Here is a 15,021-nt window from a genome sequence, read left to right on the forward strand (position 1 = left end):
TCTTGGGATTTGCTTTTTTTCTGAACTAGTTTCCTCCTTCCATTGTATAGCCTGTTTACTGCAGGGGTCCACCAAAGTGGTTTCTTTCTCTTACAGGAGTGAGTCTTGGTTTTGCTAGGGATGGCATGATCCATGCATCCTTCTAGGTGAGGGCTGTGAAACTTACCACCTCTGTCTTAAGTAAGGTAAAGCTTGCATTAGAAACGTTTTTTACTGTGGTTTCCTTAGTTGGGGGTGTTGGTGGGGTGTGGACATCCAGAGTGATTAGTTTATGGTCTGATCTAACCAGTTGTAACACTGCCTCAGGATACCCAGATTCACCAGCTGGACTGGAGAGTGCACCTGAAGTTGCCCTTTGGTCATGCCTGAATAGTAGGGTGAAGCTGCTTAGTCGCTTGGTTGGTGAGGGCTGAATAAAGAGCCTTGGCCTGCTGGGGAATCAGTGTCAGGATATATTAGTGCTTGCTATTAGGTCTGAGCAAGTGCTGGGCTGTAAGATGCTTTTTGAGTGCTTAGGTTGAGGGTTAGACTAGTTAAGGGAAAAACTGAAGAGGAGACTTAGTGGAGCCGGGAATAATTTAACCGTAGCTAACCGGCACTGCCAGGTGCACAAAACAGTGCAAAAGTGATTTTTATAGTAGGGAAATTAAAGAGATAGAAATTAGCCCAAAATGGCCAATAAACTACTAACTTTTGGGCTGGAACCACTCCTCCAGGGACAGATAGGTTGCTCAAAGCTCCCCCCTCTCACAGGTGAATAGAGCAACTTCCTCATATCCAAGTAAGGTATGGGCAACTCAGAAACTAGTATCACAGCCCTGAATTCAGCACTAGCCTTAAAACTGGACTAAAGTAGCTTAGAAAGGCAGTAAATAAGGAATTTTGTTTTTTTTTTTGTTTGTTTTTTTTTTTGAAAAAAAGTTGCGTTTTACCATAACGTTCCATCTGAGTTGTTGATCTTCTTCCATTCATCACTGATGGGTACAGTTCCGACCCCTCGGAACAGTCAGCCAAATGCCAAGCTAGCGTACACCAAACTCTCGAGCCACGCTACTACCCACAATGCGAACCAAAGATCCGCCAGGAGCCTTGGTGGGGGAAGGTGGGAGGGTGTGATGAATGGAAGATCAACAACTCAGATGGAACGTTATGGTAAGACATAACTTCTTTATCTGAAGTTGTTGACCTTCTTCCATTCCTAACTGATGGAACAGAGTCCCTAGCTACTACAGAATCTGGGTTGCCCTCATGGAAGAACATTCCGGAGAACCATAGAACCAAAGGCAGCTCTACCCCTGGAGATCAGATCCAATTTATAATGCTTGATAAAGGTATGGGGTTTAGCCCAGGTGGCAGCTGCACAAATATCATCCATGGAAGCCCTAGCATGAAAGGCGACAGAAGTGGCCACAGCTCTAGTGGAATGAGGTTTAATGTGGCCAGGAGCTGATTACTCCTCCAGAGAATAAACAAAGGAGATGCAATCCCTAAGCCATTTAGACAAGGTAACCTTAGACACTGCCGATCCCTTTCTAGAGCCCGGAAAGGCAGCAAAAAGGTGATCTGACTTTCAAAATAACTTTGTCTTGTCCAAATAAAACTGCAACTGTCTGTGGACATCCAAGGAATGGAGACAGTATTCCCCTTTGTTGGTATAATTAGGGAAAAACACGGGCAACTCAATGGACTGATTAATAGAGAATTCCGAAACCACATTGGGTAAGAATGTGGGATTGGTGATAAGTGATACTCTGTCCTTATGGAAAATCAAATAAGGACTTTTAATGTATAATGCTTGCAGCTCTGATTCACATTTGGCTGAAGTAACCACCACCAGAAACAAAGTCTTCCAGGACAGAAACTTTGCATCACAGGTTGCAGCCGGCTCATAGGGAGGTAGAGTCAAAGTTTGAGGCACCCTAGACAGATTCCATGATACCACAGGTTGCCTAATGGGAGGTCTAGAATGAAAAATCCCCTTCAAGAAAGTCTTACAAAGACGGGAAGAAATAATAGGAATTCCATCTGAACCATCATGGAAATTGGAGATGGCAGCTAAATGCACCCGAATCGTGGATGCAGAAGCCCCGTTAAGGAAAAGCTCGGTCAGGTATTGAAGAACCGTAGCTACTGGAACAGAAACAGGATCCAGAGACAGCTCTTGTGCCCACGAGGAAAAACGTTTCCACTTGTCTTTATAAAGTTTTCTGGTAGAAGGTTTATGGGATGCCAAAATAATATTCCGTACTGGAGATGGAAGCGACTCAAGCCTGGCTACTAACAGAACTGGAGCAACCAAGCTGTCAGTTTGAAAGTGGCCAGATTTGGAGAAGACAACCCTTGGGGGTGGGAGATGAGATCCTGACGGAAGTCTAGAATCCAAGGGGGTCAGAGCAGGTGTGGCTGAAGGAAGGGGAACCAAACCTGACAAGGCCAGAAACATTCTGCTTCTCAACCGAGTAGCTTTCCTTAACACCAACGGTATCAAGGGAATGGGAGGATAAGCGTACAGGAGACCGTAGGCCAATCGAGAGTCAGAGCATCTCTCCGGGACTCCCCCTGCATAGGAAAAAGGGCAAAATAGCTGCTGCACTTCGCACTGGAGGGGGAGGCAAACAGACTGCAGCAAGGCCAGCCCCAGCAGCTGAAAATTTCCTCCGCCACTTCCGGGTTGAAAGATCATTCGTGAGGAAGCAGGATGCATCTGCTCAGCCTGTCCGCAATCACGTTGGAACTCCCGGGATGTGTGTAGCAGTCAGGAAACGATTGGTAGCTATCGCCCACTGCCAAATTCTCATGGCTTCACAGCAAAGGGGGTAAGATCTGGTCCCTCCCTGCTTGTTGATGTACCAGACCCACAGACATGTTGGACTGGATAGCAATTGGTCCGAGAGGAAGAAGAGGGTGGACAGCTTGTAACACCATAACACAGCTCTGAGCTCTAGAACTTTGATGTGCAAGTTGACTTCTAGAGGAGACCACATTCCTTGAACAGATCTTCCCTGAAAATGGCCCCCTCACCCTATCAGGGAAGCATTCGTAGTCACCGTAGCGCTGGGCTGAAAAGGCTGAAAGGGGCGACACCACAGACTTTCATCCATTCTCATCCACCAGAGGAGATCTTGCTTGTAAAGATCGGTGATGAGGATTAGTGCGTTCAAGGGATGATGATTGTGTATCCATTGAGTTTGAAGAAGCCACTGTAACAGGAGCATATGAAGCCTGGCCAAGGGAACAATGGGAATGGCTGCCGCCCTGGAACCCAGAGTCTGCAGAACTGCCCTTGCAGACACTTTCCTGCGGTCAAGTATCACTTGCACTTGTGCTCTCAGTCTTAAGAGCCTGTGATGAGGAAGAGATATTAGACCAAGTTGAGTGTTGAACATTGCCCCTATGAATCCCAATTGTGAGGGCTGAAGGTTTGATTTTTCCCAGTTGACAGTAATACCCAGAGACTCAGAGTGTGTCGCAGGGCCTTGGTCAGTAGACGCTCGGTGGGGGCAGAGAGGAGCCAATCGTCCAGATAAGCAAACACCTAGAATCCGTGCAGTCTCAAGTGAGCTGTCACCACTGCTAGACATTTCATGAACACACTGGGGGCTGTCAAGAGACTGAAAGGCAGGGCCTCTGAATAGAAAATGATTGGCTCCCAGCCGGAAGCGCAAAAGTCTCCTGAAGTGTTTGTCCATTTTGATGTGGTAATACACATCCCAGAGATCTAGAGAGCACATCCACACACACTCCCAAAGACATGGAAGGATGGATTGAATAGTGAGCATGAGGAACTTGGTCTGTATAACTGACTCGTTCAAACGACTGAGATCCAGAATGGGCCTCCAGTCCCCCGTCTTATTTTTTGTTATCAAAGAGAGTCTGGAGTAAAACCCTAATCCACATTGATCAGGGGGAACCTTTTGGATGACTCATTTTAGAAGCAGCTTCTTGATTTCGGAAGCTGCCTCCTCCCTTTGACTGGGTGGAATGTCGGGAAGGGAGAATTGAGGTCTTGGAAAGGATTTGAAGGGAATGTGATAGCCTCTGGTGACAATTCTCTGCACCCATTGATCGTCTGTAATGGAGGACCAGGCTGCTTGGTGCAGACAGAAATGCGCCCCGACTGCTTATAGAGGAAAGCAATCTGGCAACGCTTCAGGAGTGCTGATAGGGCCTACCGGAGAAAGAATCTCTGGAGCCCTGATTCCGGTAACCCCCTCTGCCCCTAAAGGGACGTATTCCACCGTCGGACCCTCCTCTGCCTCTGGAGGAGTCCTCGCCATGTGCCTCAGGAAAGAAACCTTGTGACATCTTGTGCCACAACTTCCCACTCCTCTGATTCCTGGAGAAGAACGCTGATGTTTGGAGAAGCGCAGGCCCACGGCAGACAAGGTCTTTCCCTCCTGCTCACACCTGGCCAAAGTATCCTTGACCTTAGAACCAAAGAGTGTGGAGAGCTCAATAGGGGCGTTCAGAAAGGAAGACGAAGGAATCTGGTAGGTCAGAAATGCGCATACAGGCATGACGTCAGACAGCCATGCCAACACCTGCTGCTCTAGCTGCTCTTTCGGTTGCCTGGGAGAGCAACCTCATGGAGGAATTTGAAATCACTTCAAAGGTGGCAAGTTGGAAGGCCATTTTGTCACGTGCTCCATCAGACACTTGACCCGCGAGGCTACCAAAGAGTTCGGAAATAAGATCTCTCTGGAGTCTCGTAAAGTGCGTCAAGAAATTCAGCAAACGCACAGCTAAGGTCGCTGCAGCAAAGACTCGCTTCCCTAGCCTGTCCACCGCCCGGGACTCCCTGTTGGGTGGGTGAACAGCCAGACCCTCTTCTGCCAAGTCCTTCTTTGTGGCCGCCACCACCACCCACAGTGTCTACTGGCAAGCCTTACGACCAATGGGGTTGATCCTCTGGAGGATAAAGTACTCTGATCTCCTGGGGATAGCTTCTACTGAATCCGGACTCTTCCACTCTCGCTGTATGATGAATTTGACCAACTCATCTGCAGGAGGGGTCAACCAAGGACGTAGTGGGCCGGGAACGGAAAGCTTGTAAGAATACGGATTCCTCCGGGGAAGGGGTGGAAGATTTCCAGTCACCCCGCTGACTCAATCTCCAAGATGCCCCCAAAGGAAACTTTGTCAGGGGGTGATCTAGGGGAACCTTCCCCATCATCGTAATCCGTATCCTCAGTAAGGGACTCTTCAGGTGAGTCCATGTGTTTTCTTTTGCACACCCTCTTTCGAGGGGGCTCTTCTGTGGGAATGGCCAAAGAAGCCTCGGAAAGGGGGGTGCTACGGATTAGTGGTCCCCTGCCAAGGGCTGGCGATGGCCGAGTAAGGGGGGGAACCAAAGGGGGAGCTGACTGAGGATGATTGTTAGCTGACAACGCCCTCTCCATCATCCGGAAGGCAGGCCCACCCGAAGAGGGATGGGATCCCGGAACCGAACAGGAATGAATCAGAACCAGTGTCACAACCCGCTCCGAATGGCCCACCTCCAAGACTGACATTTGAGAAGGGTTCAGTGCGGAAATAACTCTCGGATCCGAGAAGGGAGTCGGTACTGGGGCCAGAACCGAATATTCCACCCCCGAAGAAAGGGACTAAGTAAGATGAACTGTCGTCGGAACGGAAGCCCACCAGGACTTAGATGCTTCAGGCATCAAAGCATTCGGCGATGAAGGAAGGGGTCCCATTGAAAGCAATGGGCAAGGGGGCCTTGGGACCGAAAGATCCCCATCAGGAGAATACGAAGGAGTCGAAGGAGGAAAAATCCCAACACCCGGAGTGGAACAGGGTCTGGAGATTCCTCTTGCAGTCAACTCCTGATCTACGAAACAGATTATGTCTATTTTGGACACGCTCCTGGCAGACCTAATCGATATCCCGGAAGGGGATTCAGGCCAATCCAGAAAAGGACTGTAGGGTTGCCCGGCAAATGGGTCCACAGAAGACTAATATCTGGTCCGTGGTAATAAACTGAACGGAGCCGAGGATTCTGATTTGAAATGCATAAACGGTAAAGTCGGCACAGAGTGGGAACTCGGAGCCGAAGTCACAATCGGGGTAATAGCCAAAATCGGATCCGAGGTCGTCGGAGCCTGTAAAAGCGAGGTCAGTGCCGAAGTGTCCTGAACCAGACTGGTCGGAACCAAAGAAACCATCAGTTCAGTAGTAATCGGTGCTAAGCCCAGCACCGACAATTCAGACTTCCCAGAAACTGTGCTAGGTGGCGAAATCGGTGGCACCGAGACAGCAAGTCTATGCTTGGAGGAAGATAAACCAGTCTTAGATCGATGATTTTTGCCCCTCTCACCAGCCGGTGAAGAAGGGTCCGAGCAAGGACGCTTCTTATCGTTGCTTGGAGGGGTTGAGACCTCCGCAGAAATGGCCTCAGAGAAAGGAGAGGAAAGCAATCCTTTCAAAATCAACTTGTTGCGCCATTCATTCAACATCAGTTGACTAAAACTCTCACAAATATCACATGGGGGAGTAGCAGAAAGATGCGAGATGCCCAAACAATAAACGCATTTAAAATGCAAGTTACTGTTCGGTAATTTACCACTGCATGGTGTGCAGTGTTTAAAACCTGAAGTACCCTTTTTCTCTGACATACTAGCACTCACTCAGACAAAAGGAGAGAGAGAGAGAAAGACAAGACTATCAGCAATGGTAGGAAGAGTTACCACAAGGGTGGTAAAAAGTAAAGAAAGACAAGAAAATACCAACAATGGTAAGAAAAGGAATACCTGTGGGTAGAGCTAGACTGTAAGAAGACACTATAAGAAAAACTTTTGGAAGAAATACAAGTTTGAATATTCAAAACTACTTCGCTGGAGAGCTCGGTGAAAACGCTGCTATATGGCTGCGTGGCAAACGAGATCTGGGGTATGGGATGAAGGGCATTGTGGGTAGTAGAGTGGCTCGAGAGTTTGGTGTACGCTAGCTTGTCATTTGGCCGACTCAGTTCCAAGGGTTTGGAACCGTACCCATCAGTGAGGAATGAAGAAGATTAACAACTTCAGATAAGGCAAAAACAGTAAAGAAATACACTTAAAACAGCTTTAAACGACTACAAACGATCAGAAAAGACTATCACATTTTAGTGTGTAGCCTATAACAGTCAAACAAATTATTTAAACAAAAAAAGTACAGTTTTGTACCTACCATAAATGTAGATGTCCGAGAGGTATGCATCTGCAGTCCTAACATATGGGTTGTCCTGCCTCAGGCAGCCCTTCGGTCGGCCGGATTCCAAAGTCTGGGTCTGGCCTCGGCTGATGTCGCACTTCACCCGACGTCACAGCTGCTGTGTATTGGGTATAAAGGCATCAGCCAACGCCATTTTCCTCAGTGTTTCTTGCCCCAGATGCCATGTGACCTCTAGGAAGGCTAAATTTGGATAAATGCAAATGTTTCCAAACAGTAGAGAGCAAACAAGATAAGAAAGTATATACATATATACAAACAAATACACCATAATAGATTCCCCCAGCTAGCTAGAAGATGGGTAAATACCCTAGGAGTACCACAGAGGGGAAGGAGGGCGGGTAATCCTGACTGCAGATGCATACCTCTCGGACATCTACATTTATGGTAGGTACAAAACTGTACTATGTCCTTCAAGGATGCATCTGCAGTCCTAACATATGGGCAGAATACCATAGCCAAACTGGGGGAGGAGGTACTAAGATAATGATGGTGTAGTTAAGATCCCTTGCAAAACAGCAGTGGCAAAACCTGCTCAGGATCTGGAGTACAAAGGAAGATTATAATGCTTGGCAAATGTATGCACGGAGCTCCAAGTAGCAGCTTCTAAAATGTCTTTGGTAGCCACTCCTCGTAGGAAAGCTGTAGTAGTGGCTGTAGCCCTTGTGGAGTGAGGTCTGATGTTTTCTGGAGTTGCCTTTCCATGAAAAGAGTAGCAAAATCTAATGCAATTTCCTATCCATTTTGAGATTGTCTGTTTTGAAATTGCTTTTCCTTGCATTCCTGTTGCATAGGCTACCAGAAGCTGGTCAGTTTTTCTGTTGGTCTTAGTTCTGTCCAGATAGTAGCGTAATTGCCTGTGCACATCCAAGGTATGTAGTAGTCTTTCCCCCCTGTTCTGTGGGTTGGGGAAGAATGTTGGTAAGTGAATTGCTTGATTCAATGAAACTCTGGAGACCACTTTTGGCATAAAAGTACGGTTAGTTCTTAAGGACACTCTATCCTGATGGAAGATAAGGAAAGGCTGTACTGCCATTAATGCCTGTAATTCAGAAACCCTTCTTGCTGAAGTGATTGCAAGCAGGAAAGCAGTTTTCCAAGATAAGAACTGTAATTCTGCTGTTGCTGCTGGTTCAAAAGGGGGAAGTGTTAACTTTTCCAGCACAAAGTTAAGGTCCTATGTAGGCAAAGGTGGCTTCCTTGGAGGCTTTACATTTTTAATGCCTCTCAGAAACTGCCTGAGTAGAGGATGAGAGAAGACTGGAGGATCCATGTTGTATTCTGCTGAAATTGCTGATGCATGAATCTTAATGGAGGAGTAAGACAGGCCATTGTGGAAAAGTTCTGCTAAGTATTCCAGGATGTTGGCTATGTTTGCTAATGATACATTTTCTCCTTTTGCTGCACTCCAAATGAGGTATCTTTTCCATCTGGCTGAGTAAGTCTTCCTTGTGGAGGGTCTGCGAGCCTCCAGGATAATGTCTTTAACCATCTGAGATAAATCTGGGTTATTTTGTTTTATGTAATATTCCAAGCAGCTAGCTGTAGTGTTTTCAAGTTTGGATGTAGGATCTTGAAGTTGTTCTGTATTAGAAGTAAAGGACATAGAGGTAGAGGCCATGCGTGTGTCCAAGACATACTCCTGAGTAGCGGGTACCAATGCTGCCTCGGCCAGTCTGGAGCTATCAGGATTATCCTTGGGTGATCTTCTTTGATCTTCAGTAGGACTTTGTGCATCAAAGGAAGAGGTGGGAATGCATATGCTGTCAGGTTTTCCCAACTGAAGGATAGGGAGTCCACCTTCCAAGCAAGTGGGTGGTATGTCCTTATGCAGAATTTCCTCAATTGGTGGTTGTGTGGGGATGCGAACAGGTCTATTTCTGGTAGTCCCCATTTCTTTGTAATGGTTTTGAAGATGTCTGGATGCAGCATCCATTCGTGGGCATCCGTGGTAGTTCTGCTTAAGGTGTCTGCTAGTGAGTTTTCTTTTCCTGGCACAAATTTGGCCTGGAGTTGAATGTTGAGGTTCAGGGCCACGTTCCACAGGTCCATTGCCATCCGGCATAGAGGATATGAGTGTGTACCTCCCTGTTTGTTGATATACCACATGACTGTGGTGTTGTCCGTCCTTATCAGCAAGTGACCCTGTTGAAGAAAAGGTCTGAATGTCTGGATTGCATGCTTCACTGCCAGCATCTCCTTTTGATTTATGTGTAGATTCAGCTGGTCTTGTGTCCATAGGCCTTGTATACATTTGTCCCCCATGTGTGCCCCCCAGCCTAGGTCTGAGGCGTCCGTGGTGATGGTCTGGCTTGGATGAGGTTTGTGGAAAGGCAGTCCTCTGTTTAACTGACAGGCCTGAGCCCACCACAGGAATTCTTGCTTCAGGCATGGAATTATTGGAATCTGGGCTTCTAGACTGTGCTTGTGTTGAGACCATACATTCCTTAGGTACCATTGCAACTTTCTCATATGTAGCCTGGCATGCGGAATCAATATTATGCAGGATGCCATGTAACCCAGGGCTTGCAGGACTTTCCTTGCTGTAAGCTGGGTCTGTGTTGTTAATGCCATGAAATAAAGTGGTGGTAGTTTTTGTTTTTCTTCTGTGAGAAATGCCATCTGAGTTGATGTGTCCAGTTCTGCACCCAAAAATGTTATCCTTTGGGATGGTACCAGCCTTGACTTTTTCATGTTGACTGTGTATCCCAGGGCTTGCAGCAGTTGTATGACCTTTTCCAAATCTTTTGTTAATTTGGTCTTGTTGTCCGGTTGTATTAGGCAGTCGTCCAGGTATGGGTAAATCTGAATTCCCTGAAGCCTGCAATGAGCAATTACTGATGCCAGGCATTTCGTGAATACTCTGGGCGCAGTAGATAAGCCAAAGGGCAATGCTGAGAATTGATAATGCTCTGATCCTGCAAGGAATCTGAGGTATCTTCTGCAATCTGGTCGTATAGGGACGTGCAGGTATGCCTCCTTGAGATCTAGAGTCACCAGCCAAGACTCCTTGCCCAGCATGGGAAGAAGCTGCTGGAGGGTCAGCATTTTGAATTTTGGAACAATGAGGTATGTGTTCAGTGCGGACAAGTCTAGAATAGGTCTCCATTGATTTTCTTTTCTTGGTACAAGGAAAAGCCTGGAGTAAAATCCTTGGCCTTGTTCCATAGGTGGTACTTCTTCTATAGCTCTCATCCTTAGTAAGTTGTTGATTTGTCTTAGAGCGTCTGTTTTTTGGCTTGGTGGTAGGTTTGGCATTCCTCTCTTTTTTGGTAGAGTGTGGAAGTGAAACCTGTAGCCTTGGTCTATTGTTTGTAAAATCCATTTGTCTCCTGTAATGTAATGCCAGTTTACGGAAAATAAGGCTAGCTTTCCGCCCAAGGGTGCTTCCAGTTGTCCCCTGGTAGGCGGTATCAGAGCCAAGTCATTGTGTCTGTCCTGTGGAAGTGGTTGTAGCTGCATCTGTGGCAGTACTTCTCTGGTTGTTAGGCTGCCATTGACGTCCCCTGTAGGCACCTCTGGATTGACCTCTGCCTCTTGGGTGCCTATTTCTGCCTCTCTGTGCTCTGGAGGAGTCTGGAAAGGACCAATTCTTCGAAGGCCAATTTCTACTAAACCTCGGAGGTTGGACCTGTAAGAAATCCTTGACTGTCTGGACAGATTTTGCTTTTTCTTCCACCTTCTTTAGCACTTGCTGTGCAGGGGAGCCAAACAAACTTTGCTTCTCCATAGGAGCATCTAGGAGCTTTGCCTTAACATGGTCTGGTAAGGATTGCTCTTTTAACCAGGCATGCCTTCTAATCACTGTTCCAGTCATAGCTGATCTAAAGGAAGCCTCCAGTGCATCATAGCCACATTTTAAGGAATGATTACTGACCTGCTGAGTGTTATGTACCAAATCCTGAAGGGACTTACGGTCTATAGGTTCAGGAGAGGACAGTTTTTTATTTAGCTGGTCTAACAAAAATTCCTGATACTGAATCATGTGAAATTGACAGTTTAAGGCCCTGGCTGAAAGAGCAGCAGAAGTATAAACTTTTTTACCCCATCTCTCTAATGCTCTGGATTCTCTTTCAGAGGGGAGGGGGTTTTTGGCAGAGGCAGCTGCTACAGCTTTGGGACCCTGTGAAATGGTTTCAGGATCTGCAATAGGAGCCTTATGCAAGTGGAAGTGTGTGTCCGGGACCCTGTAATATCTGTCGGGTTTGGCAGGGGCCAGAGGGAGAGAATCAGGGGCAGTACAGGCATCATTATATGCATCATCAACAACTGTTAGTACTGGAGGAATGGCTAGAGGCCTATGCTGTGGTAAATGTAAAAAGGTCCTTAGCCTTTTTCTAGAATCTGAAAAATCCTGGCCCTGCCATTGAAAATGTTCTCTCATAGCATGCAAGGTTTCCCCAAAAGAAAATTCTTCAGGAGGAGAGGCAGAAGGAATGGAGTCTTCTGCATCGGAATCCTCATAAGGAGAATATGGGCCTTCTGGAGGGTCTGTGTTTTCTGAGTCATCCGAGGAATAGTCTGTAGAAACAGGATCCGGGGGCTCAGTCCTAGGTCTCTTCTCTGGAGGGGGTTGAGAGGCCCTGTCTGGGTGAGGTTGGGATCCCCTGATCAAAGAAATGAGATCCTCAGCCAGGCTGAGCATTTGGGAACTAGAGGTAGGCCTGTGTGAGGGGGTTTTAGCAGGCAAGGCCTTAGAAGATTTAGCTGCTTTAGCCCTAGAAAAAGCCTTGATAGACATAGATGCAGGGGGCCTAGCAGCTCCACGTGCAGGAGTAGATATGTCTAAAGGAATAGTATCTGATAAGTCCTGGGAGCCTGCTACAGTAGGGGGAATTTCAGTAGCAGATTCAGCCATGCTCTGTGAGGCCTCGGCTATCGGAGGCATGCTTTCGGCCAAAGGAAGAACAGAGGACTCTGTTTCAGCCGAAACCGAGAGACTTGCGGTTGGCTTAACCGTGGTTTCGGCCGAAACCGCGGACCGCGAGTGTCGGTCCTTTTCCTTACGCTTTTTAGCTAATTGTGAAGTCGGAGTCTCCGGCGGCATTTTGTAAGCAAAAGCGGGGCCAAAAAACTCCTCTGCAAACTCCGACCGACGTCTAAGTGTCCGTCGGTTGAAGGAAGCACAGGCTAGACAAGCTGATACGTCGTGGTCTGGGCCTAAGCAAGGAAGGCAGTAAGAGTGGAAATCCTTATGAGGTATTTGTTTCCCACAAGTTAAACAATTATTTAGTTTTTCTGACATCGGCTGAGGCAAGAAAGAGGCCCCAACGGGGTACTTAGCTTTTTAGAAGCCTTCGGTAGTAGAAATCTCTGGATCTGACCGACCGGCACTTGCGAACAGCTTCTGCTTCGGGCACCACGCGGCAAGAAAGACTGAGGAAAATGGCATCGGCTGATGCCTTTATACCCAATACACAGCAGCTATGACGTCGGGTGAAGTGCGACATCAGCCGAGGCCAGACCCAGACTTTGGAATCCGGCCGACCGAAGGGCTGCCTGAGGCAGGACAACCCATATGTTAGGACTGCAGATGCATCCTTGAAGGACATCAACTTTTTAAAAGTGCAGACAGTCAAATAAGTACAATATGTGAAAAAAACAAGCTTTTAAATCACAAACGTTGGAAAATTTGCGTTTAGGCGGAAAACAATTAAGTACAGCAAGAAAGTACAGAAAACTGATACTTAATCACTCCAAAGTCTCTCTCCTAAGCTAGAAGGCTTGTATCAGTTTAAGGCTTTCTAGTGCTACCCAGTAGGTTAGTTACAGGAAAGATGGGAAACAAGCCCAGATGTGGTCTTTTAAACCAGAAAGTTGAAAGAGATGGACAAACTGTCCAAATGGTCAATAAACTACAATTTCTGGGCCAAGAACCTCGCCTCTCGTGGTAGACAGGCTACCTAGTGCTTACCACTCCCACTGATAAGCTAGAAGGCTTTCCTCCAACAGAGACAGGCTTGCGGGGCTCAGAAGTTTACTAACAATCCTGGATACAGCAACTCTGTATCTGGACTAGGCTAGTTACAGGAAAGGTGGGAAACGAGCGCAAGTGCGGCTTTTAAACCAGAACGCTGAAAGAGATGGAAAAAACTGCCCAAATGGCCAATAGCTACAATTTCTGGGCCAGGAACCACTCCTCTTGTGGTAGATAGGCTAGCTAATGCTTACCACTCCTACTGATAAGCTAGGAAGATTCCCGCCAACATAGAAAGGCTTGGGAGGCTCAGAAGCTTACAAAGAGTCCTGGAATATAGCAAATATGTACCTGGACTAGACTAGCTACAGGAAAGGCAGGGACCAAGTATAAACATAGGCTTTTAAGCCAGCAAGTTGAAAGAGATGGAAAACTGGTCAAATGGCCAAATAAACTACAATTTCTGGGCCAAAACTCACTCTTCTCATGGAGAATAGGCTACCTAGTGCTTACCACTCCCACTGATAAACTAGAAGGCTTTCCTCCAACAGAGACAGGCTTTGGGGTTCAGAAGCTTACTAACAGTCCTGGATACAGCAACTCTGTAACCGGACTAGGCTAGTTATAGGAAAGGCGGGAAATGGGCACAAGTGCAGCTTTCAAACCAGAAAGTTGAAAGAGATGGAAAAAAAACTGCTCAAACAGCCAATAGCTACAATTTCTGGGCCATGGACTACTCCTCTTGTGGTAGATAGACTACCTGATGATTACCACTCCCACTGATAAGCTAGAAGGCTTCCTTCCAACACGGAAAGGCTTGGGGGGCTCAGAAGCTTACAAAGAGTCCTGGATACAGCAAATCTGTACCTGGACTAGACTAGTAACATGAAAGGCAGGAAACAAGCGCAAACACAGGCTTTTAAATCAGAAGGATGAAAGAGATGGAAAAGCTTCCCAAACAGCCAATAAAAAAGAAGTTATGTTCTTACCATAACGTTCCATGTGAGTTGTTCATCTCACCTTTGTTCTTACATGTGGGTACGGAGCCGATCCATCGGCTCCGAGCCAGCCACTTTCCAAGCTCAAGATCTCAGAGTAGCTCGAGGCACAGTCCCTATCCCATGATACTCTCTGACTAACCTCTGACCTAGTTTGCTGAACCCAGCAAAAAAAAAAAAAAAAAAAAAATACCACTAAACAAACCAATATGCCAAAAATATACACATGTATACATATATTTACAATTTGCTAAGAAATACTCTGGCTGGAGTAAAGGAAACTAGTTAGACCAACCAGACCACCAGTCATTCCTGTTCTTCAAGAACCTGGAGGGAGAAGGTGAGAGTGTAAGAACAAAGGCGAGATGAACAACTCACATGTAAATGTTATGGTAAGAACATAACTTCATTATGTGAAGATATTCAATCTCGCCGTTTGTTCTTACACGTGGGTAGCATCCCAAGCACCCTAATCTTGGGTGGCTCACAGGAGTACATTCCTGAGAACAGTGGAACCAAAGGAAGCCCTGTCCACTTTGTAATGAGTGATAAAAGTATGAGGTTTGGACCAAGTAGCAGCTGCACAAATAGTGTCCAAAGGCAAATGGGCTGCATGAGCCAGAGATGTGGACACAGCCCTGGTGGAAAGTGCTTTCACACTATGCTCTAAAGGTTGGTTGGTTGATGAATATATATATATATATATATATATATATATATATATATATATATATATATATATATATATATATATATATATATATTTTATGCAATCAGATAACCACTTAGACAATGTAACTTTAGCTACAGACAGCCCCTTTTTATTGTCCGCATGAGAAACAAAGAGTTGTTCTGATTTCCTAAACTCCTTTGTTCTGTCCAAATAAAACCTCAATT

The 15,021-nt window shown here is 46.5% G+C and overlaps 1 protein-coding gene across 1 annotated transcript in view; it reads right to left on the reverse strand.

Annotated features, from left to right (window-relative positions):
* The window catches only part of PRRC2C (proline rich coiled-coil 2C), a 2,776,386-nt gene that overhangs the window by 620,839 nt on the left and 2,140,526 nt on the right, over positions 1–15,021 (reverse strand). The window contains exon 24 of the mRNA XM_044086759.1: positions 1,813–1,818. Within this exon, the coding sequence (XP_043942694.1) occupies positions 1,813–1,818 (6 nt within the window). The remainder of the gene's footprint in view (positions 1–1,812; positions 1,819–15,021) is intronic.

The sequence above is a fragment of the Protopterus annectens genome, chromosome 10.part0 (genome assembly GCF_019279795.1).
Source record: "Protopterus annectens isolate FY-2018-M chromosome 10.part0, PAN1.0, whole genome shotgun sequence".
Taxonomy (NCBI): domain Eukaryota; kingdom Metazoa; phylum Chordata; order Ceratodontiformes; family Protopteridae; genus Protopterus; species Protopterus annectens.